Source organism: Eschscholzia californica, unplaced genomic scaffold (assembly GCF_041429995.1).
Source record: "Eschscholzia californica isolate CP2 unplaced genomic scaffold, dmEscCali1.0.p SCAF_5, whole genome shotgun sequence".
NCBI lineage: Eukaryota > Viridiplantae > Streptophyta > Magnoliopsida > Ranunculales > Papaveraceae > Eschscholzia > Eschscholzia californica.
In genome coordinates this window covers 19,911,734-19,933,843 of record NW_028238472.1, presented here as the reverse complement: position 1 = coordinate 19,933,843, position 22,110 = coordinate 19,911,734, and the positions used below count along the sequence as shown (strand labels likewise).

Here is a 22,110-nt window from a genome sequence, read left to right as displayed (position 1 = left end):
ATCTTTGAGCTTTCTTTGAAATGCCTAGGGTCCATCGCCAACCAGCAGCAAATCGGGTAAGGTCCGATCAAATCTAGGGCTCCATTCGAACTAAATCAACTCGCTCTCGTCTCCACGTACTCGCTCTCGTCTCCAGGTACTCGCTCTCTCTCTTCGTACTCGAACTGTTAAGGGTTTAGGGTTTTTGTAATGACTCATTGGAACTAGGGTTTTTGTAATGACTCATTGGAACTAGGGTTGTTGTAATGGCTCAATTCGAACTAGGGTTGTTGTAATGGCTCAATTCGAACTAGGGTTTTTGTAGTGGGTAAATTAGAATACAAATAAATCCCCAATAGCTCGTTTTAGCTGTTTGTATTACTGAGATCCGAAAATTTGAGTTCAGTTCATTAAGGAAACAGTGAGAGAGATGTTGTTAACACAAATTTGAGTTCATTAGAATACAAATCCCCAATAGCTCGATTTAGCTGTAAATTAGAATACAAATTTGAGTTCATTAGAATAAAATTTTGTTAAAAATGCTCTGAAATCATCTGTGAACTATGAAATTATATACTCTATTTGGTACTCTGAAATTTTATACTCCATTTTATACTCTGAAATTTGCATACATGACTATTCATTAGTTGATGTGTTGAAATACGGCTGCACGACGACATTATGTGCTCGATAAGCAAACATGGCGTAATCTCTGAATGAATAAAACATGGAGATTTCAGTAGTTCTCCCATATTTCTTTTCTATTTTCATTTTTCGTGATAATCGTCATGATAAAACTTTCTAAGTTTCATTTTTGGTCTTCTTCGCGGGCCTCGTCGACTTGCTTTTGCAAAGGCGGTGCTCTCAAAGTGCCATTTTAAAGCTTAGCTCAATTTTAAAACTCCATACTTGTGAAGATAATTTATTGCCGGTATTGTGAGAAACAAACACGGAACTATTTGTCTCAATTCTCTCATCATTGTGAATGTGAGAAGGGAACTAATGTCTTTATTTTCCTTCTGTAGTATTAGATCAAAAAGAAAAGAAGTAAGAGGTAAGAGGAAAAGATGGGAAGCAGGTTGGGTAGAAGGGTCATCCACTTTGCTAATCTTCCCATTAAGCTTCTCATGCCCACATCTTTTAACAACATCAAGGAAATTGCACTCAAGACCATTCCTTCAGCTTCTAAGGTACTATATTCTCGCTCTCTTGATCCGTTCAACTAATTGCATAATCCGGATTGAAACCTGTCTAAGGAGTTGTTCTTTCAATAACTTGTTTTTTTTTTCGAATGTGAAGATTGAAATCAAAAGGGTTCTTGAATCACTGTATGGGTTCGATGTTGAAGAAGTTCGAACTCTTAACATGGAAGGTAAAAAAAAGAAGCGAGGAGGACTTTTGATCGCAAAGCCAGATTACAAGAAGGCGTACGTAACCTTAAAGCATCCCTTATCTCTTTCCCAAGACTTGTACCCGATCCGTATAATCGAAGAAGATAGAAATGCCCTGAACAAGCAGTCAAAATCGAGCATTGTGGAAGAGGGAGAAACGAAGTCGCATTGGCTTGATGGAAATAAGCCCGGCAAACAATTGGATGGAAAGGGATACAGAGGATACAAATCTGAGAAGCATTCGAGCTATGGAAAAGGTGCTAACAGGTACAAGACAGAGAGTCAATCGTCGTATAGAGGTGGACGTAACAACCGTGATGAACGTCCAACCGAAACTGTCAAGTTTCCATGGAGCAGCATGCATTCTTCAAAGTAGTGGTCTACATTTCTTGGCAGGAGCTCCTAATATTTGGTTTTTGTAGGTTAGATTGCTGCACAATGAAACTTAATGGAGGATTATCTCTGTTGAAATAATTTTGTACTGTCAAGAGTATGTTCTCTTTTGAACTTAATACAATTAGTGTTTTGGTTTTGATTTGAGATTTTCTGCGTTATCTTCTTTATCTGGCTGATCAGTAAGTCATATTGTTCGCTATGGAAGTTTAAGATAAGAATGATTTATCCTTGAAAAATGGGCTAGCCGATGCCCGAGACACCCATCACGCTAGCCTCAATGGTCAAGTCAGCAGGCCGCTAGCCTCAACCGGCGGAACACCCGGCCAGGCGTACGAGAACCTGAGCCTGGCTTGGTTCGCCGTAGTTGAACAAATATGAATTTATCAACTAAGTTGGATATATTTTTCATTTTATTTACAAAAAGGGGCATAATCATGAATAATGTTTTGAAGGTTATGAGTTACGGCGCCTTGGTTGTGGGTGGTGACTGCGTCATTCTTCTCTCAATCCTTAAATATCTATTATATAAAACAGAAGGGAAAACGATGACTGGGACAAACATCCTTATTTAATTATGCATATTGTCTAGAAGTCCTTCTCAAAATTTAAAATATAGTCCTTCGTAGAAATAAAGTTACCTATTTAAAAAACAATAATCGTTTCCTTCTTATAAATAAAATAACTAACTTAAGAAAAAAGAGAAACAAAATAAATTTCAAGGGTTAAAAAAAGAAATTAAAATCTCTCTCTTTTAATAAAATAATAACTATTAGAAACAAAAAAAAAATAATAACTAATAAAATTCTCTCTCCCTCTCTCAATAAAATGATAACTAATAAATTTCATAACACTTGATTGATACAAGTGTCCGTGCCCTAGGGCACGAGATATACTCTAGTATATAATAAAATAGGTGGATGGGTGCTGACCGGGACAAACCCTTGGATAAATCCAGCCGTCCCATCCACATCACCAACAATCCCGACCATTGGATTCAGCCACAAATTCACTTGGGTGCCTATAGCCTCACGTATTAAGTTTCTCAAAGGACGCATTTTTTTTTGTTGAAGAGAATAACAGACACATCTTAAGACTTGAGCGGATACATCTCTTCTCACTTCCCTCTATTAAAACCATGGCTTCTTGAGATTCAGAAATATTTTGCTTCGTTTGGCTTTTGGGGTTTAGAAAAATTTTGCTTCTTTTCATTGGGAACTCAATTCACCTGGGCAAGGTAACTATTTTATTCCTCTCAATCGAAATCTGTATACTTTTTGTATGTATTTTGTTTGGTTTGTTTTGTAGAGTTTCAAAATTCAATTTGAGTTTGTTGATTTTAGTGTTCTTGGTCGAATTAAAGTTTTCTGAATTTTGATTTGTGTTTGTTTCATCTTTTTCAATTTGAGTTTTGTGGAGTTCCAAAAACTAATTTGAGTTTGGGTTGATTTTGATGTTTTGGGTCAAAGTCGAGTTTTGCTGATGAAGTGCTCGATGAAATGTCTCATAGACGATTTATTGTATCTTTTATCCATTTTGAAGTGTTCTCAAATCCACTTTTGATATCATGTTTCAAAAAAAGAAGAGTGAATAAGAAACCATAAAGTAGTACTGTAGTAGCTTGTCATTTGATCTTTTGATTGAAAACCATAATGTAGTAACATGTTTTGATTGAACTCTATACTTCACATACTTCTGAAGATTCCAAAAACCCATAATTTTGAAATCATTTCATATAAATTTTTTGATATTGTCAACGGTTGGTGGCCCAAGTGGTTCCAAGGTGTTGACATGAACTCCCAGAGAAGGTGGAATCTTTGGTTATTTGAATTGGGATTATGTAGGTATAATAAGGTTGTTGGGCTTCAGGCCGTTGTCTTTGTTGGGCTATAGGCCCGGTGTTGTTAATGTTTGAGTGGGCAGTTATCGAGCTTATCACATCTACAATGTATCAAATGCCAAGTATCAAGACGTACGTAGACCGTAGTCGTCTTCCAAAAAATTTTTTTTTTTGATATTATGTTACTACAGTATGTGAATAAGAAAATATAATGTAGTACCATATCTCATAAACGAATTAAATTTGTGCAAGCTAATTTGAATTAGAAAAATCTCCAATTCACTATCTCTTTGAAATAATTTTGCAGTAACCATGAAAGGTAGAGAAGATTGGATTGTATATTCTATTACAACAACCATATTGAATTGGTATTTTTTCGCATTTGGTGGTTTTTGGAAGTTTTTTAGGAACACGTTTCTTAAAATGGAAGAAGAAATTACCAAACAGTCAAGTCGCCCTTTTTGTGAAATGGCGTTGTCAAGTACGTAAAGGTATGTTTCATCTTACTTTCTTGAGTGTTGTGTTTCTGACGGCTTGCCAAAACTTGTTTGAGCCGGGGAGCTTATGAACATATGACAACACGTAATTAGGTGAAAGAGTAGGAGTAAGTTTCACGTTGCCAGAACTTATTTGTAATATTTTTCATCTGCTGCATTACTATTGATTGGATTGAGTCCCTGTGCTTTAGTTTTTCCACATTGTTGTGTATTGCATTTTAATCTTCATCTTTCATCAATTTAGAGTTCCTTAAACTATCTCAACCAGGGAAATCCATCAGTCATTGTTTTGAGAAGGTAAAATGACATTTTTCGTCTGCATCATTAGTGTTGGTTGGATTGAGTCCTTATGTATTAGTTTTTCAACGTTGTTGTGTACTGCATTTTAGTCTCCATGCATTGAATTTGATAAAGATGTGTCTACTTCTCAGGAATCAAACTAGAATAAGGTCTACGGTCTACCAAATTGCAATTTAGGGAAATTCCCACATTATTCCTCATCATAAACTAGAACAATGTCTATTTCCTAAAATTGAGGCATACTTTTTTACGAATTTTACTATGGAACTTGCAAACAAGATGCTTTCTGTTGCTAGCAGCTAACTAGAAGTTTGAACAGGTTTCGGAGGATGATCTTAAACTCTATTTTTTCCAGCTAAAGAGTGGAACCAGATTCTTGCTTCTTCAATTGTTTCTAAGCATATTTGAACAAGACTTATCATCAGGAATTGTATTTTGCATTGTCAACAAAAGCTTTTTCTTTGTACGAAATAGAATATATGTAATTACTTCCACTGCTTTCATCAAGTATAGATTGCTTAAAAATACTTATTATTTGTGGTCTTATTTTTGTTTTTGGTTTCTGATGGTTTCATGTTGGGAGATCACGTACAGACACTCTAAGCTTGTCCAAGTTTACCGAAGTTCAAGAAGAACGAGTTTGGGAAGCTAGAGGTTAGCTGAACCAATTTGGGAAGGAAGAAGTTAGTTTATTACAAAATCAGTTTTCTTGGAGTGTATGTTCATGGGAAACTACTTAGAAGGATTTCAAGTTCGTTTAATGTGATCTATTAATATGAGGTCAGCATAAATAAATATTCTTGCATAATCCTAATATTGATATCAGAAGTCGACTCATATTTATAAATTAGACTTTCAAAACTAAAATGGTTTATGCTTAAAGTAATCTGTCATCCGATTTTTCTTATCAAGGGAAGTTATTAACCTTTTTATAGTTATCAGAATGCAACTACATTTTTCTTTTTCCTATTATATACTTGGAAAAAACTTTTTGAACAATTGGTCTGGCTGTTAAGGAGTTTGCGCAGAAATCGGAAACAGAGCATGGGATTCCTGGGTTATGCCCTTTGAGAAACAGACAGCGATTGCTTGTGATAAGGTGAAGAAAATGAAAGAGCTAAGTGATGGATATAACATTGTTGGGCTATCACAGGGGAACTTGATAGCAGGAGCTGCTACTGAACTTTGTGATGGAGGAGTCCGGTTAGAAATTTCATATCACTAGCAGGTCCTCATGCTGGTACTGCTTCTGTGCCACTGGGTGGATCCGGAATCATGTGTATGATTGCAGACAACCTAATTAAGTTCGAGATTTACAGCAACTACGTTCAGGCTAACTTGGCTCCCAGTGGATATCTTAAAATTTCAACAGATATTCCTGCCTACTTGAAAGAATGTAAGTTTCTTCCAAAGCTTAACAATGAACTGCCGAACGAGAGGAACCCAACTTACAAGGAAAGGTTTACAAGCTTACAGAATTTGGTGCTTATTATGTTTGAGCATGATATAGTCCTGGCATTGAAGGAAACTTCTTGGTATCCTGATGGAGCCTTTGATCCTATTTTGCCTACTCAAGCGATATATATAGAAGAATGGATTGGTTTGAGAGGCTTGGATGAAGCTAAAAAGGGGAAAATGCATAAGGGTGCCCGGATCACATCTTGAATGAATAGTTTGTCCCAATTAACACTCCATTAATCCGAGGTATTCTTTCGCATAGATTAAATAATATTAGGGATTCCTCGTAGTTTTCCAACATATGTAAATATATAACTTAAATGAAAGTAAATGTCCGTACCTCTTTTAATTGATCAGTTTTAGAGTAGCTAAACGGAGTATGAGAATTTCAGCATTAGCATGAAAATGAACTATTTTCTTTTGAAGGAAAAACAACAAGACCCGAGGGAAAACTTATAGGAAATCCATCGCAAATGCAATATACCAATAACAACTAATGCACTAGAGTTTCACACATGATAACTAAACTATGAGTTCAACGGGATTTGTCGTGTCGAATGCATAAGACTGGGTCACTTTGACTCTTTTTTTTTGTTGAATACGGGTCACTTTTACTTTTTTTTTTTTTGATGAAGCGGGTCACTTTTACTTGAGCGTGGAACAATTTCGTTCTATGCGCAAGATTATATCTACGATCCACCATTGGCTTTAAGCATCCGTACCATATAAATGAGTAATTAGATTGCTCAATTTTCCATGTTTAAGCTCACTGTGATGAAAATACAAAAAAATGTGATGGCAATTTGGATTTTTAAGCGTCACTTTATTTAATGATTCAATTCTCCATGTTTCAGTCATATAAATGCGTTTCATTTGAAATTGTGATGAAAAGACAAAAATTTATATGGGAATTTGGATTTATAAGTCTCACTTTATTTAATGACGGTTTAATTGCAAATTACATTGGATCAAACTCCACACACATATATATTGGATTGAACAACAAGAAATTGATGGTATTGCATTTTCACCGTGCTCACCGAATGGTGTCGTGCCGGAAGTACGAGTTTTTACTTATATGTTGATTGTTATTCACCTAATTGATAGTAGATTGTCATTGGAATGAAATATTTGGAATTGTTCGTATCTAACGTGCTTACTCACAGGTTAAGTGATCCAAAAGATCCGTGCCGGAAGCACGGGCTATAACCTAGTCTATATAATAAAATAGGTGGATGGGTGCTGACTGGGACAAACTTCTGGATAAATCCAGCCGTCCGTCCCACGTGAGCATTGCCATCCACCGATGGATTAACCTTGGTAATGAAATTTCATCATTGGGTCCTCTTTAGTGGGAGGGCGCCTATAGCCCTCCTATCCCTTCTCAACAAACACACCTTCTCGGTTCACAATGATCAGACACATCTTCTCTGTTCATCTCTCTCTCACACTTCCTTTCTTCAAGTCTTTCTTTGGTGCTCATCAAGGTCAACATAAAGCTTCCTTTCTTCAAGTCTTCCTCGTGGTGCTCATTAAGGTCAACATAAATTGGCCATACACTTCAGACATCGATACCTTCCTTTCAGCAAGTTGAAACATGCTGACTGGGATAAACTCCAAGATAAATCCAGCCGTTTGTTAAATTTTCTTTCAATCCTGGCCTTTAGATTCATTACCTACCTTAGATAAAGATAATTGGTTCACCCACTAAAAGCAACAAAGTAAATAAAACCCTCAATCTGGCCTTCACATACAGTAAACCGTCGTCATCTGGCCTGTCAAATGGTAAGCGTTCCCGCGTCGTTTCATTCGTCTCCCTCTCTCTTCGCGCGCTACAGTCTTTGCGCCTCTTCGTTTCTCTCTCCAGCTCAGGCGTTACAGACTTAAACAGTAAACCTCTTTCTTATCAATGTCAAAACCGAAAAATCTTCTAAGGTCTTACGAAATCTTCTTCTTCCCCAAATCTCCATGGCAGAAGAAATAACCCAAATCTTTCATTGAAGTGATTGATGATCTTCATATGACCATGAGTATTGAAAAGATTTAGAGTTTTCAGTTAGATTTCAAAGGGGAAGAAGTAGAAACCCTAACCCAACTCCTAATTTATTTATTTCCCTCTCCAAAATGGTTTGATGGTTGTCTAATGGTGGTAGAGGTAAAACCCTTTCTCTCTCCAAATTTTTTGTAGTATAAGAGATTTAGATGTGCGACTATACTGGCTACAAGGTTCTCGCTTTTTTTTTTTTCTATCTCACTATGGAATGTTTTGGATCATGGGTTATTTGTACCTTCACCTTCTTATTTCAGATTTTTCAAGTTCGAATGAAATTTGTAAAAGATGCTAAGATTAAGGAAGCAATGTGGGAAAGACATCATGAATTTGCAACTGATAGGATATATTCAATGTGCTCTGAACTTTTTTTTTTGATGAGAGAAATGTGCTTTGAACTTGGTTATTGTTTGAAAAAGGTATTTATTTTTTCTCTTTCATCACTTTGCCAATGCTTGATGAAAACCTATCTTCCTGGTTATAGTGTATCTCCATTGTTTGTTTTCCTCATGGCTATACGATTTTTAGTGCTTTTAGTTCTATCTGAAGGGTAAATTGTTAAGGGTTCTCCTGTTAAAGGTTATCGTGAATTTTGGGTGTTTGGTTTTGTATGGTGGATGGTGATTGTTGTCCATTATTGAATTTAAATCAGGTTGCAGTGTTGGACAAATCATTAGGAAGCCTGAGTTAGCCCCAGCTGCATGGGTAAGAAGGCTTGTTACATTGTGTGATAGAGCTCTTGAAACACCATTTGAATCAGTCCTGCTTCTTATAGAGAGAGAGTTGGGTCTAAGGATCGAGGAAGTGTTTGATAGATTCGATGTCGAACCTCTTGAGTCTACTTCGATTGCACAGGTTAGTATGTTATTTTACTTTTACTAACTTTCAAATTTTATGTTTTTATGAAGTGTAAATTGTAGGGGCAACAATAAATCTTATGTCATGTTTCCTAGTCCTCGATCACTTGATCTTAAGTGAACTCCCGAGTGCGAAAATTATGAATGTAATACTAAAATAGTTCTTGGAAAAGAAAGTATTACTGTATTAACATATCTTAGTGTGATAATTTCTGTTTCTTAAAGTTTATAATCTTGAAAAACCAACTCCTTCGAAACTTTGACACATAGGTTCATCGAGCAAGATTGAAAGGTGCCAAAGCTGATGTGGCTATTAAGGTGTAGGAACTTGAGATGGTGATCCTTTTTTTTCTTTCCTTATTCTTTTTTTCTGAACTTGTAAAGTTTAAATCTTAGTATCAGAATAGTTTGCTTATCTTTTGTGCACTTGGATGTGCCGCCTACTTGCTTCATATGGATATCATGTTTAGGTGGTTCACTTTATTAGGGTTGATTGTTGTTACATTAAATCTCTTAAACTCCTCTTTGACTCAAACTACTTGGTCCATTGAGCAATGAAAAGGTAGAGATGATTGGATTGCATACTCTGTTACAACAACCATATTGAATTTGTATTTTTGCATATTTGGTGGTTTTTAGGCGTTTCTTATAAACACGTTTCTTGAAATGGAAGAAGAAATTATCGAACAGTCAAGTCGAGATCATTTTAGATTGGTTTCAGATTAGCCATTTCAGCAGTTTTTAAATATTGGTAATGATCAACGTATGATTCTTCCTCATTCGTACTTTGTAGAAGTGATCAACCTATGATAATTTGAAATTTCATTAGTTTTTCTTTTGTTTATGTTCAAGTCAATGACAACTTATGGAAGTTGCATGTATTTCTTTATGTTCTCTCATTGTGAAAATTTGTGTAGAATTCTATGGATAGGAATCCATCACTACGATCTCCTCCTTCACAATTGTTCATTACTGCACCCTCCATATATATGTGTGAGTGTATAACCAATAAAATGACTAGCATCGTCATTAATCTTTGAGGTTAGTAATATATTCATGCACTTTAATTCATAATGAGTCAAATAAATAGTTTGTAATTACATGATTCAAATGTAAGAGAAGAACTTGACTCTGGAGAGTTGTGAGCATAAATGGTTATATATTTCAAAGAGTATCTATTTCAAACATAGACACCACTCTTCTTTCCTTCTTGAAGGAATTCGTGGTGATTCTTCGTTTACATTTCAGGATTGCTGCAACTGTCAATATTCTCTATTTGTTCTGCTGGCTTCTCAAAGGTAAACCATTCCAATTATCCTTTGATCTAAGTTTTTTAGTTAATTGTTTTCTCCTTTTATCTCTAATCTAATATTTTCCTATAAAGTTTTTGAACAAATTTGAATGCGAACTTCAAATTGTGTTATATAGTAAATTTCTTCATGGTTTTTTGTTATTGATGCTTGAAAAGTGTTTGAATTAATGTCAAATTACAAATGAAAAACCTATTATGTTTTTAACTTGACTAATGAGTTAGCTGCATCGAGTCAGTGATGTCTTCTTTCCGTATCAAAGAATCGCGTATACAAGACTGTCATGACCATACAAGTGATGCCTTAAATCTGTGTTGGTCCAACTCTAATGTGAGGAACATTTCCACATAAAACTAGCAAGCCATTGAACATGAATTCGAGACCGTTCTTTTCGGCTAATGGTTATAGTTATTAAAGGTTCATATTGAATTACAAGATGTTTTGTAACCATGACTTGGTAGTTGGCTATATTAGTTTAAAATTCGAGCATATATGCTATAATATGTACGGTGTTTCATAGAAATGTTTGTGCCCTATGACACATGTTGTCTCTAGAAGAAGAAGGCAAACCAAAATGACAACAACAGAATCATGTATTTTTTACGAAGATCACAACAGTTAAAGGTGCAAAAAAAAAATCCACGAGGAGATTACACATCCAAAAGGTATTGTTTTATGCTTTAAATTCGAGGTAACTTGTCATAATGATCTTTTCTCTTTATCAATATCTTCCTCCTGTTGGAGACCACTTCGACTAGAGCGTTAGATGTGGCTCATGGGCTCTGTTGGTCCTGGTATAGTGCTGATGTGGCTTAGACCCGTTTATTGAACTAGAGTTATTTGTTGCCATATTCTTCTGATCTTTCCCTTAACTTCTTTATTTATTTATTATTTTCTTATTTTCTGTAGGTTCATGATTTAGAAGGATAGTTTATACGGGATAAACATCGTAGCCAGCTCCAAGGGCCATCCAAAGAAGGAATTTGTTGTTCTATCTTTATTTTTAACATTTGTAATTTTCCCATTAACTATCGAAGAGTTTGTATTGAATTTATTTCTAATGAAATCATTCAAAGTGTCTTTTTATTCTTCACATAATGTAATTATTGATTTCATTAGCATAAAGTGGATTAAGTTTAGAATGAACAAATTCACATACAAATACGAGCGGATTGCAGTAGACCTTTGTCATTGCAAACTAGATATTCGATCAAATAAGGTCGTCCGTGCCGGAGGCACGGGTTATACCTAGTTTAATAAAAGACTCATTTCTTTATCTTCCTTGAGAAGAAGAGAGAGGACTTAATGGCTATTGTTTCTCCTCTTGCCAAATACAAACTTGTTTTCTTAGGCGATAAATCTGTTGGGAAACCAGTATCATCACTCATTTTTATGTACGACAAATTCGATACTACTTACCAGGTATTTACAGACTTCAATTGTAAAGATATATTATGTTTGATTTGATCTGGTTTCGGTATTTGATCTTTTCCATTTCCTTAGTCTACAATATTTTCTACAAAAATTATCTGGCGTCCTCATTTGCACGTTTTGAATTCTTTTATGACTTTCAAATAAAAATAGTCTCGAATCAATACCTTTTATTACAAGAAAATGCAACTAGTTAAGTTAGATCCATTATTCGCATCGGGTTGTTTACCAATAGTTAAGTTAGATCCATGATTCGCATCGGGCTGTTTACCAATAGTTAAGTTAGATTCATGGCATCGGGCTGTTAACCAAAACAATATAATGATGAAACTAGAAAGGGTGAAAGAGAGGTACTCCACCACAACCGTAAAGATTAAGGTATCATTCCAAGGACATATTTGGTGTTATTTGCATATTCCCATGTTAAGAATTGAACCCTACAGTCAGCGCCATCCCGAATGTTTAGGGGGCCTAAAGCAGAGATTGAATAGGGGCCTTTTTTATTTGTAGCGAGAAGTAGAAATAAAATTTTAATGGTCTTTTGAATAAGAATTGAACTTTGTACAACTCAAACATGAGCTATATCTTAATAACTAAGCTACAACTTAGCTAATATTTTCAATTGGAGATTTATAAAAGAAAGAGCTCGGACTAGTCTATAAGTCCTAAATTACAAGGGAAAATGGTTGATTAGGTCAATAAATTATTCATAATAACTAAAAAAACAAGTATCTTTCTCTATTAATCAAAATGTGCCAAAATATTACAAGTAATGAGACATAGAGTTCAAAATAATATAGGTATTTATCAATCAGGTCATTTTCTATTTCTTTTCTTCCCTAAATACCCTTTCGTACTTCAAGTCAGTTTCTCTCCTTAACAAAAAAAAAAGTCAGTTTCTCTCTCTTAAAAACCTGAGAAAATTTTTAGGGTTTCTTTTGTTCTTCTTCTTGTCGAATCTTCTTCATCTCGGTTCTTCTTCTTCATAGATTACATTAAAAATAATCATTCAAAACTTAATATAGATTAACATCTTCGAAATCAACATATTCTTCTTGAAATTGCCTCCATTCCTCCGGTGAAGTTGTTCGAAGGTCTTCGAGGTTTGTTAAGCTCTTGAAGTCGTTCGGGATTGCTGAACGAAAAAGTTTTTAGGTAAGTTTAAGTAATTGAGAGTAATGATTTGGCATATCCACTTTGGTAGTTCTCAGCTTAATCTATTACTGGATAAATCCAGTCTTGTCAACCGAGTAAATAGTGGTAGCCATGAAGGAAGCTGACCGAATAATCCTGTATTAGCAAAATTGATCTCATAAACATTATATAGTTTGGTAACCAGTTTGGGAGACTAACTAGACCTAATGGATTGAATGACAAGTCCAAGGTTTGTAAGCTTCTCAATTTCCTCCTGAAGCTTAAAGAAGCTTTCTTAGAATTTAATAATTTAATCACTAAACAAAACCCACCTCAGTTTCCTCTTGAGGAAGCTTATTCATCAATTCTAGATCTTTGTGCTTCAAAAAAGAAATTATCTGAAGGTCAACAAATTCATGCACATATACTGACATCCAATTCTGTAACTGATTCAGTGTTTTTGAGTACTAAACTTGTGTTCGTGTATGGGAAATGTGGGTCATTAGCGGGTGCTAAGAAGTTGTTTCATGAAATACCTGAAAGAACTATTTTCAGTTGGAATGCTATGGTTGGTGCTTATGTTTCGAATGGTGAACCATTGGGAGCTCTAAAATTATACTGGGAAATGCGGGTATTCGATGTAACTGTAGATGCTTATACTTTCCCTTCTGTACTAAAGGCTTGTGGGGTGATGAAAGATTTGAATTATGGGACTGAGATTCATGGTCTAGCAATAAAGTTTGGCTTCGTTTCGGTTGTCTTTGTTGTTAATTCTCTTGTGGGAATGTATGCGAAATGTGATGATTATAATCAAGCAATGCAATTATTCGATAGAACTACTGAAATGGGAGATGTTGTTTCATGGAATTCTATTATTTTAGCTTATTCAAACAACGGAGACTTGAGGCTCTTCAGAAGAATGAGAAAATCGGGTGTTCAAATGAACTCGTTTACTTTTGTTGCGGCTCTTCAAGCTTGTGAGAAACCGTCATTTTTGAAATATGATATGGAAACCATGTCATTCAAGAGGTATTTTCATCTTAGTTACCTAATACTTATAGCTTAGAATCAGACTATTAAATGTGTCAACTTGATTTTATTGAGAACAATTAGCTTTATCTGTCTTTTTTTCTATTCAAACACTGTATAATGATTTTCATGTCAGGATTTAACCTTTCTGCTGGCTCTACTACTCTCTTAAGTGGAGATATGGAAGCCTATTACACACAATCCCATTATTACCCAGACGACATATCGTGTCAAATAGATATCAGATGGTTCCCAGGGCATCCAAAGACGTCCCGACAAGTTTCCGATTTCCTTTTATGACGAAAAAACAAAGATGGCAGTGGAGAATGTTAGCTTGTCTCCCATACCTAATGCCTCTTCATGAAACTTGGATATATGCAGAAACAAGATTCATTCTTCACCCATTTTTAGAAGACTTTGAATTCATTACTTACCCATTTCTTGGTGCACTTGGGAGATTACAGCCTTGGTTCTTAATGGCGTATTTTTTTGCTGCATATCTTGGGGTAGTGAGGAAGAAAGAATGGCCACACTTTTTCTGTTTCCATGTTGTGGTGGGTTTGTCACTCGATATTGCATTACAAGTGATTGGTACAATAAGTCGATGGATGCTAGATGGTATATATAATAGGAAAATAGGTACGCATTTCTGGACAACCGTGGCATTTGGTTACTTGTTTACAGTGCTTGAAAGCATTCAATGTGCTCTAGCTGGAATGTATGTCGATATCCTATTTGTATGTGATGCTGCATATATTCAAATCACGTATGACTAAGATTGTGCTAATGATGAGATCAGGCTGAATTAAGTAAACTTCTTTTTTAAATATACTCTTGTATTTCATTTTCGGGGTGTGGAAGGCTACAACTTGAAGAATTTGTTTAAATTCTTTCGCATCGTTATATTTAGTTTGTACGAATTTGTTTAAACTTTTATTTTATATTCTCGATTTGCAAATCCAATTTGAAAGATATGCAACTCAAGATTATACTCTGCAAAGCTTGCAAATCATGTTTGCAATCTATATTTTGCAAACACATGTTTGCAGAATAGACTGTTGCAAACACATGTTTGCAGATCAGACTGTTGCAAACACGTTTCCAGAACAGGTTTTTGCAAATACGTTTGCATAACAAATTTTTGCAAACACGTTTGCATAACAAATTTTTGCAAACACGTTTGCATAACAGATTTTTACAAACACGTTTGCATAACAGATTTTTGCAACCACGTTTGCATAACAGATTGTTGCAAACACGTTTGCAGAAAAACGTAAAGGAAAAAAACGTCGTTTTTTTCTGGGATTTTTTTTTTGGAAAAAAGTATTGAAAGTGGATCTTGTTAGAAAGCTAATGGAAAATCATTTCTAAGTATATAATTTGTATAAAAATCCGACATCTCAAACAAAAGTTATATCGATTCAAAGTTTAAAGAAAAATAAAAGAATTTAGTTACACAAAATGACAAAAAAGGATATTTTAGTATTTGCACACTTTTTGACCTGAACAATAATGTTTTGTGCTTTTAATCATTTTCAATATTATTTTGACCTTTCTAGAAATTATCTCAAATTACAAATCAAAACATAACTTATATTTTCAATTAGGGACTGATCGCTACAAAATTTTATGTCAAATTTAAAACTAGTTTTAATTTTCTAAATTAAGCATGCTAGAGATATAAAATCATGTTATCCGAAGTGCTCTTTGTGATTCTTCAAAGATTGAATTCCCTTTTTTTATCGCAAATGGCTTAGCTTGTTAAGACATATTAAGTACAGACAGATCATATATATCTATATATTAGGCTATAATTAATAAATAAAAATAGAAAAATTGCCCCTAGTTTGAAAATGGATCAGTCTAACAATCAATTAATTAGAAATATAAACAAAAAGGTCTTCAATGGCCGAGTTAATTTTTTAGTATAAAACTGTAGTACTCCAACTAAGTAAATGACTTAGCTTGTTAAGACACATTAAGTACAGACAAATCACTGTAGTACATCAACTAAGTAATTAGACTCTCAGATAATCGAAGAAAACATAATAAATGTTAGAGATGATAAACGTTACATGTAAAACTAAGATTTCATGTCAAGGCAAAAATAAAACTTGATAATGTTGTGAAATTACTTTAGTATGAACTGGAAACTATATAAATACTTCGACACCAAAAATTTAAAAATAAGAGAGATATTCATGCTCACGAAGTCTAATTTAAAGTTGAATTATCTCTAAAATCATGAACATTCGAAACCTCATTAAATACCATAAGAACTTGTAGAATTCTTAAGGGTGGCAACTATAATAAGTAGGGGCGCTTATAGAACCACGCTAATAGAATAAAAAGTAATGCTATTCGAGGGAGCTGAACCCGTGACCATTGACACTCAGGAAAGACATTTCTCCGTTGACCCACAGACATTATAGCTATATATATGGTCTATTTTTGTTTTTTCTTGTGTTGGGGGATATATATGGTCTTAGTATGAATAATACTTTTTTTTTGGTGGCCAATACGTGGACAACCGTTTTTCTTATATGGACAACTATCTTATATGGACAACCAAAATAACTAATTTTTTTATATGGACACTAGTTTATAAGGGGACAACTATCTATTATTTTCACTCAAGTCCTCTTAGAATTATATGTATTATTTTAACACCTCCCCCTTTTCCTCATAAACCCTAAGTAAGTTTGGTCTTCTTCTACTACTTCATCTTCATCATCAACCCAAAATTCTAGAGAGAGAATTTTTTTGGAGAAGAGAGAATTTTTTTGGAGAAGATTATGACATCAAACAGAGGGAAGGAAATTGTTGAAGGATTCCTAACCAGAAAGATCAGATCTAAAAATCCTAAAACCCGTTAAACTTTTAAAACCTAGAAATCAAAAATTTTAAAATCCTAGATTTTTTTTACAAACAAGTAGAGTTGCTCGTGCTTCGTGGAAAATCGACAAAACACGAGAGATCTTAATTTCTGAGTTTTTGTAAAAAAAAAAAAAAAAAAAAAAATCTGACTTGCCAATTTCGGAGATTTCCTACGAAAATTTGGCAAGACAGAAGGAAACTTGCCACGAAAATCTAGCATATTTTCGTAGATTTCCCACGAAATTCTGGGAATTTCTTCTTCACTTCGATTTTTGGCCTTGAAATCGTTTTGTATTCTTTCAGACTACCCAAATGAAAATACAAAATAAAATTAAAAAAGTTAGAATCTTACCTCATCAATGTAGGGTTTAATTAAAACCCATCTAGGGTTTGATAAAAAAAGAAGGGAAGTAGTAGAAACATTAGTTCACTAAAAAACAAAGAGAAGTGGTGGAAACTATAATTTACCAAAAAATAAGATAAGTGGAGATTGATGAGTTTTATCTTCTTTATTCATCTAGGGTTTGATAAAAAAACAAAAGGAAGTGGTAGAAATTATAGTTTACTTTTAGTAGCAGTACAATAATAAGAATAAGACTAAGAAGAAGGAAGAAAAAGAAGACGATGAAGAAGACGATGAAGAAGAAGACAACTTAGGTTTTCAATTTTGAGCTATTATTTTGTTAATGGTCCACAAGTTAGTAACTGTTAGTATTTAAGACTTTATGAAGTTGTCCCCTTATTAAATCAAAGTCAACTAAGTCAAGCATAATTGATTCGCACATGACCCAAAAATAGTTGTCCATATAAAAAAAACAGTTGTCCACGTATTGGCCACCTTTTTTTTTTGTTGAAAGTAGTATGAATATATATGGTCTTAGGTGCTGTTTGTTTTTTAAAATTTTCAGATCTGAAATCTGAATTGGATCTCAATTCAGATTTCAGATGTTTGTTTTTTTGTTTGACAAAATCTGAAACATTGGCTGACTAAATTAGACATCTGAATTGGCTGAATTAAGACCCAGTTTTTTCAGACTTTAAAACAAGTCTGAAAAATCAACCCAGCTGCTGAAAAGTAACAAATGACAAATATACCCCCGCAAAAACCTAAAACTACTCTAGTTTCATCTTCTTCATTTCACCACCACCACCACCGCCGTCACTGCCACCACTAACACCACCACCACAAAACACAACAAAAAAACAAGAGCACACAGTGCCAATCTCAAACACGCCCTAACCACCACCTCAACACCATCACAACAAGATGATGGGCTTTCTGAACGCTCTTCGTCCACCACCACCACCACCAACACCACCACCACCACCACCACCACCACATGTAGGGCTTGTTAACCCTTGTCGGATCTGGTGAGAGCTATCTTGTCGGAAACCCTCGTTAGATTCGGCGTCAATCTGGCTTTGGCTAATCTTCTACTATAGAGAGAGAGAGGGAGAAAAAGAGAGAGAGAGAGAAAGAAAGCAAATACAACAGTCACCACTCCATCAAGCTACAACTTTTGGTCTTCGATCTAAGTCGTTTCTAAAGTATAATGGGAAGGTACTCGTTTCTGCAACTATGGAGGATAGAGAAGGTAACAAGATCTTTTTATTATTATGTGAATTAGGGTTTAGATGATCTAGGAAGTAGCAGCCGACACTTTGAGAAAGAGGACAGGAGAGAGAAAGGGAAAGTGAAAAAGAAAAATTAAAGATAGGGTTTTTTTTGTTTCCTTAATAATATAAATGGGGTTATAAATGTAATTTTTCCTTAGTCAGATTAAATGATTCAGATTTGGAAAACAAACATCTTACTCAACCAATTCAGATTCATCTAATTCAGTTCAGTCAATTCAGATTCAGCCAATTCAGATTCAGACCTTCACAAAAAAAAAAACACAACCTTAGTATGAATAATACTTAATGCTAAAAATTTGAGATTGGGTCCATGTTTGGATATATATGCTAAAAATTTAAATTGATGAAATCTATCAATGAGGCATTATTGGGGAGTGTTTGTTCAAGAATGAATTCTTAGGCATTCCAAAATTTCGATTTAGCCATTACTCAAGAAACTTTTTTATTCACAATTATGAACATGTTAATAAAATAAGGAGTCTTTTATAGGCTAAATTCATATATTCTCTAAGGTTACAACTTCTCTAAAACACTGAAAATCTTTTGTTCAACCAAAGTTGGAAAAATGTTGATTAAATAAGGTGTCTTGTTGTTATTGGTTACTATATGTTCTGTAGTTTGTCGAAAATTTATTGCGTTTCAGAACCCAATGTTTTTCTTTTAGGCCAGCGCTTTGGGGAAAGTTAAATAGTTTCCGGGGTGTGAAATTTTAAAGGGAATATGCAAAATTTTGAAAAGTTTCTGGGAAAACATATTTTATGGGGAATATGGTTCAAAATAAAAAACTCTCCACCTCACCTCCCTCCACCTCACCTCTCTCTCTCTCTCTCCACCTCATCCTCTCTCTCCCTACCATTCTCTCTCTCTCTTCTCCGATTAGGTCGCCGGTCGGCGACCATGAAAAAAAAAATTCACTCATTCTCTCTCTAGAAACTCCGGTGAAGGGGTTCCCTTCGCCGGAGTTCCGGTATGTTCTTCAACAGACCCGATCGGTGTGTTGAAGAACAGACCGGAACTCCGGCGAAGGGAAACCCCTTCGCCGGAGTTTCTAGAGAGAGAGAAAGTGAGTGAATCAACACGGGAATTTGGCCAAAACTCCCTAAGAAATTATGACTTTGGTTAAAAAGGATTCATCAAAATTTTTTAGACTTCACCTCCCTGATGGCAATTATGTAATTTTCAATTTCGGTAAAAAGACCAACCTAACCCTAGTCTAAGAAAATACCTTGCAAACACTTTACACTGCCTTGCAAAGCCTTGCAAACACCTTGCAGAGCCTTGAAAACACCTTGCATGGTTTTTGCAAACACCTTGGATAGCCTTGCAAACAAATTGCAGAGCCTTGCGAACACCTTGCAGAGCCTTGCAAAAACTTTGCAAAGCCTTGCGAACACCTTGCATGACTTTTGCAAATACCTTGCACAACATTGCGAACACCTTGCAGAGCCTTGCAAAGCTTTGCAAATACCTTGCAGAGCCTTGCAAACACCTTGCAGAGCCTTGCAAACACCTTGCAATGTCATGCAAATGGTTTGCAAATTAGTTTTTGAATTGATTTAACATGAAATTTTGTTACAAATTATTATATATTGTCTAATAGAATGTTGTATCGAAAAATTAGCTAAAACCCCAACAAATTCATAATAGTCATTTTATAAGCTCTAGCACCATCATTTTACATTTCTTCGAAAAACTTCCAAAGCTTTCTTGAATTTCTCAATTTGAACATAAATACCAATCATGCATGATTGTCCAAGAAAAAATATTTCTCACAGGCATTTCATCTAACAACTTTATAGCTATTTCAACCAACCTAAGTCTTGTATAACCAACTAACGTTGCATTCCAAGCAACAACATCTCTTTCAAGCATTTTATCAAACACATTGCTTTGCATCAACTATACTTTCACAACTTCCATATAAATCCAACAAATAAGTTTGAACATAAACATCAAAACTAACAAATTGTCATCCATCATTCATAACTCAATGAAAATAAAGCAACGAAGAAGTTGGAGTATACCTTGAAACACTATCAAATTCTCCTTCCATTGAAAGTATATAAAACTTTCTCTCTCTAGAATTTAGAACCAAAAACTAAATCAAACCCCTTAAAAGCCTCTTCAAACAACAAGCAAATAGATGAAATCACCAAAACCTAAAAACATCAACCTATCTTATAGCCAAAATCGATTCAAACCCCAGAAATTCTAATCGGCATCGACAATCCAACTCGGTTCGTTCATGAGAAAAACTCAAGTTCCTGATTTATTAGTTAGATTATTACTAGGTATTTCTAATTGAATAAAGGGTATTTTTTACTCTTAAAAAGTTGGTGCTTTTAAAAATGTCCTTCAAACCTGTTTTTATAACTTACTTGGGGCCTAGCTAGTTAAAAAGATGGGTTGTCTTTTTAACAAAAAAGTACAAGAAATTGGGCCTCCGGCACAATTTCCTGTTTTTATTTTGGCCTTTATTTTTCCCTCTAACAACTTACAAAATAAAATTGTCAAACAAAATTGACCAACTTTTGACCAAGTCTTCACACCCCGGAAACTATTTTGTTTTCCCCAAAGCGCTGGCCTTCTTTTAAATTCTTGTTTAAAAGAAAAACTTCTATTTTTGTTTTGGTGAAAAGAAAAACTTCTATATAAGCGCATTAGGAATCCCAACTGTATAAACACATGTATCTTCATCTTTTCAGAGAAACGAACTGCTGAATCACTCCTATTCTCTGATCATGATGAAGAAAAGACAACGATCATGTTCGAGGAGCCTCCCTCAGGAAATCATCACTGACATCCTTGTGAGATTACCAGTGAAATCGTTAAAACCATTAAGGTCAGTATGCAAAAATTGGTGCTCTTTATTCTACGATCCTTATTTCATTAAACTTCACTATAATCATGCTGTTCAACAAGACAAATTGACTATCATTCTCAATTACGGTAACGGATTATACTCGGTCGATTCTGATTCATTGTTATCTAACAAATCTCTTGACTTGACCAATTGCCCATTCATCCCTTTTCAACACAAACTTATCTTTGTGGGTTCTTGTTGTGGTTTGGTTTGCTTCACTTATCGTCGTGGTAATGATATGAACATACAATACCTTTGGAACCCATCTACTGATGAATGCAGACGATTACCCTCACCACCAGCAAGTACTAAAGATTTTCTCGAATATAAAGGATATGGTCGTATCCTTACTATCTCGCATGGATTCGGTTTCTATTATGATTGCAAGCTTGAAGATTACAAGCTGTTGAGAATTCAAAGCGTATCGAATGGCTATAATCTGGTTGCTAGTACTGTTGAACTCTATACTTTGGGCTCCAATTCGTGGAACTTCCTCTTTGACAACTTCAGTTACGAAATTATTCAGACCGGTCGTGGTGTGTTTGTTAATGGAGCTCTTCATTGGATGGCAACTCCATATATCAATGAAATGAAGGAAAAATCCTATAATGTTATAGTTTCTTTTGATGTGGTTAATGAGAGGTTCAAGGAAGTGCATACGCCAAAAGTGTTGAATAAGAAATTTTCATCGGACTCATCACAGTACATTGAACTAGGTGTTTTGAGCGAGTATCTTTGCATATTTGATAATACTCGCACGGTTAGTACTGATGTACGGGCAATGAAGGAGTATGGGGCGAGCAAGTCCTGGGCTAAACTGTTTAACATTCTTTAAGACAAGGTTACTCGAACAATTTCACCAATCAAGTGTTTCGGAAATGGTGATATGTTGTTCCAGAGAGATGGGAAGGACTTAGTTTTATATGACAAGCTGAAAAAAACAACAATTTCTAAGCTAAGTGACATCTTAGATAATTTTGAAGCAGTGACTTGTATCGGCAGTTTAGTTTCACTCAATTCTGGAGTCTATTTGAAGCAAGAACTAGATAATGGGAATCAATAG

The 22,110-nt window shown here is 34.9% G+C and overlaps 3 protein-coding genes, 1 long non-coding RNA gene and 2 pseudogenes across 8 annotated transcripts; all 6 read left to right on the top strand.

The window, feature by feature from the left end:
* LOC147537713 (Ribosomal protein L23/L15e family protein) lies at positions 1–1,910 on the top strand. 5 transcript variants are annotated; one of them, XM_086643248.1, is made up of 3 exons: positions 1–136; positions 1,005–1,169; positions 1,279–1,910. In XM_086643248.1, the coding sequence occupies exons 2-3, from the start codon at positions 1,047–1,049 to the stop codon at positions 1,744–1,746; spliced, it is 591 nt and encodes a 196-aa protein (XP_086499374.1). In that variant the 5' UTR covers positions 1–136; positions 1,005–1,046; the 3' UTR covers positions 1,747–1,910. The 5 variants fall into 5 exon arrangements, with proteins under 5 accessions (XP_086499374.1, XP_086499375.1, XP_086499378.1 ...); XM_086643249.1 differs by having other exon boundaries at positions 6–116; XM_086643252.1 differs by having other exon boundaries at positions 6–155.
* Positions 1,911–2,829: 919 nt separating this feature from the next.
* On the top strand, positions 2,830–5,334 carry LOC147537712 (uncharacterized). The gene is made up of 4 exons (XR_015225553.1): positions 2,830–3,000; positions 3,911–4,094; positions 4,720–4,881; positions 4,995–5,334. It is a non-coding gene; the product is annotated as an uncharacterized LOC147537712 (long non-coding RNA).
* Positions 5,335–5,459: 125 nt separating this feature from the next.
* Positions 5,460–6,065, top strand: LOC147537711 (uncharacterized; annotated as a pseudogene).
* A 6,332-nt stretch (positions 6,066–12,397) lies between these two features.
* LOC147537709 (pentatricopeptide repeat-containing protein At3g63370, chloroplastic-like) lies at positions 12,398–14,513 on the top strand. Its single transcript, XM_086642208.1, has 2 exons — positions 12,398–13,669; positions 13,806–14,513. Exons 1-2 carry the CDS (start codon positions 13,206–13,208, stop codon positions 13,810–13,812), a joined length of 471 nt encoding a protein of 156 aa, XP_086498334.1. The 5' UTR covers positions 12,398–13,205; the 3' UTR covers positions 13,813–14,513.
* On the top strand, positions 14,020–14,445 carry LOC147537710 (protein TIC 20-I, chloroplastic pseudogene; annotated as a pseudogene).
* A 6,412-nt stretch (positions 14,514–20,925) lies between the features above and the next one.
* LOC147537708 (F-box/kelch-repeat protein At3g06240-like) lies at positions 20,926–22,110 on the top strand. The gene is made up of 2 exons (XM_086642827.1): positions 20,926–21,807; positions 21,889–22,110. The coding sequence occupies exons 1-2, from the start codon at positions 20,926–20,928 to the stop codon at positions 22,108–22,110; spliced, it is 1,104 nt and encodes a 367-aa protein (XP_086498953.1).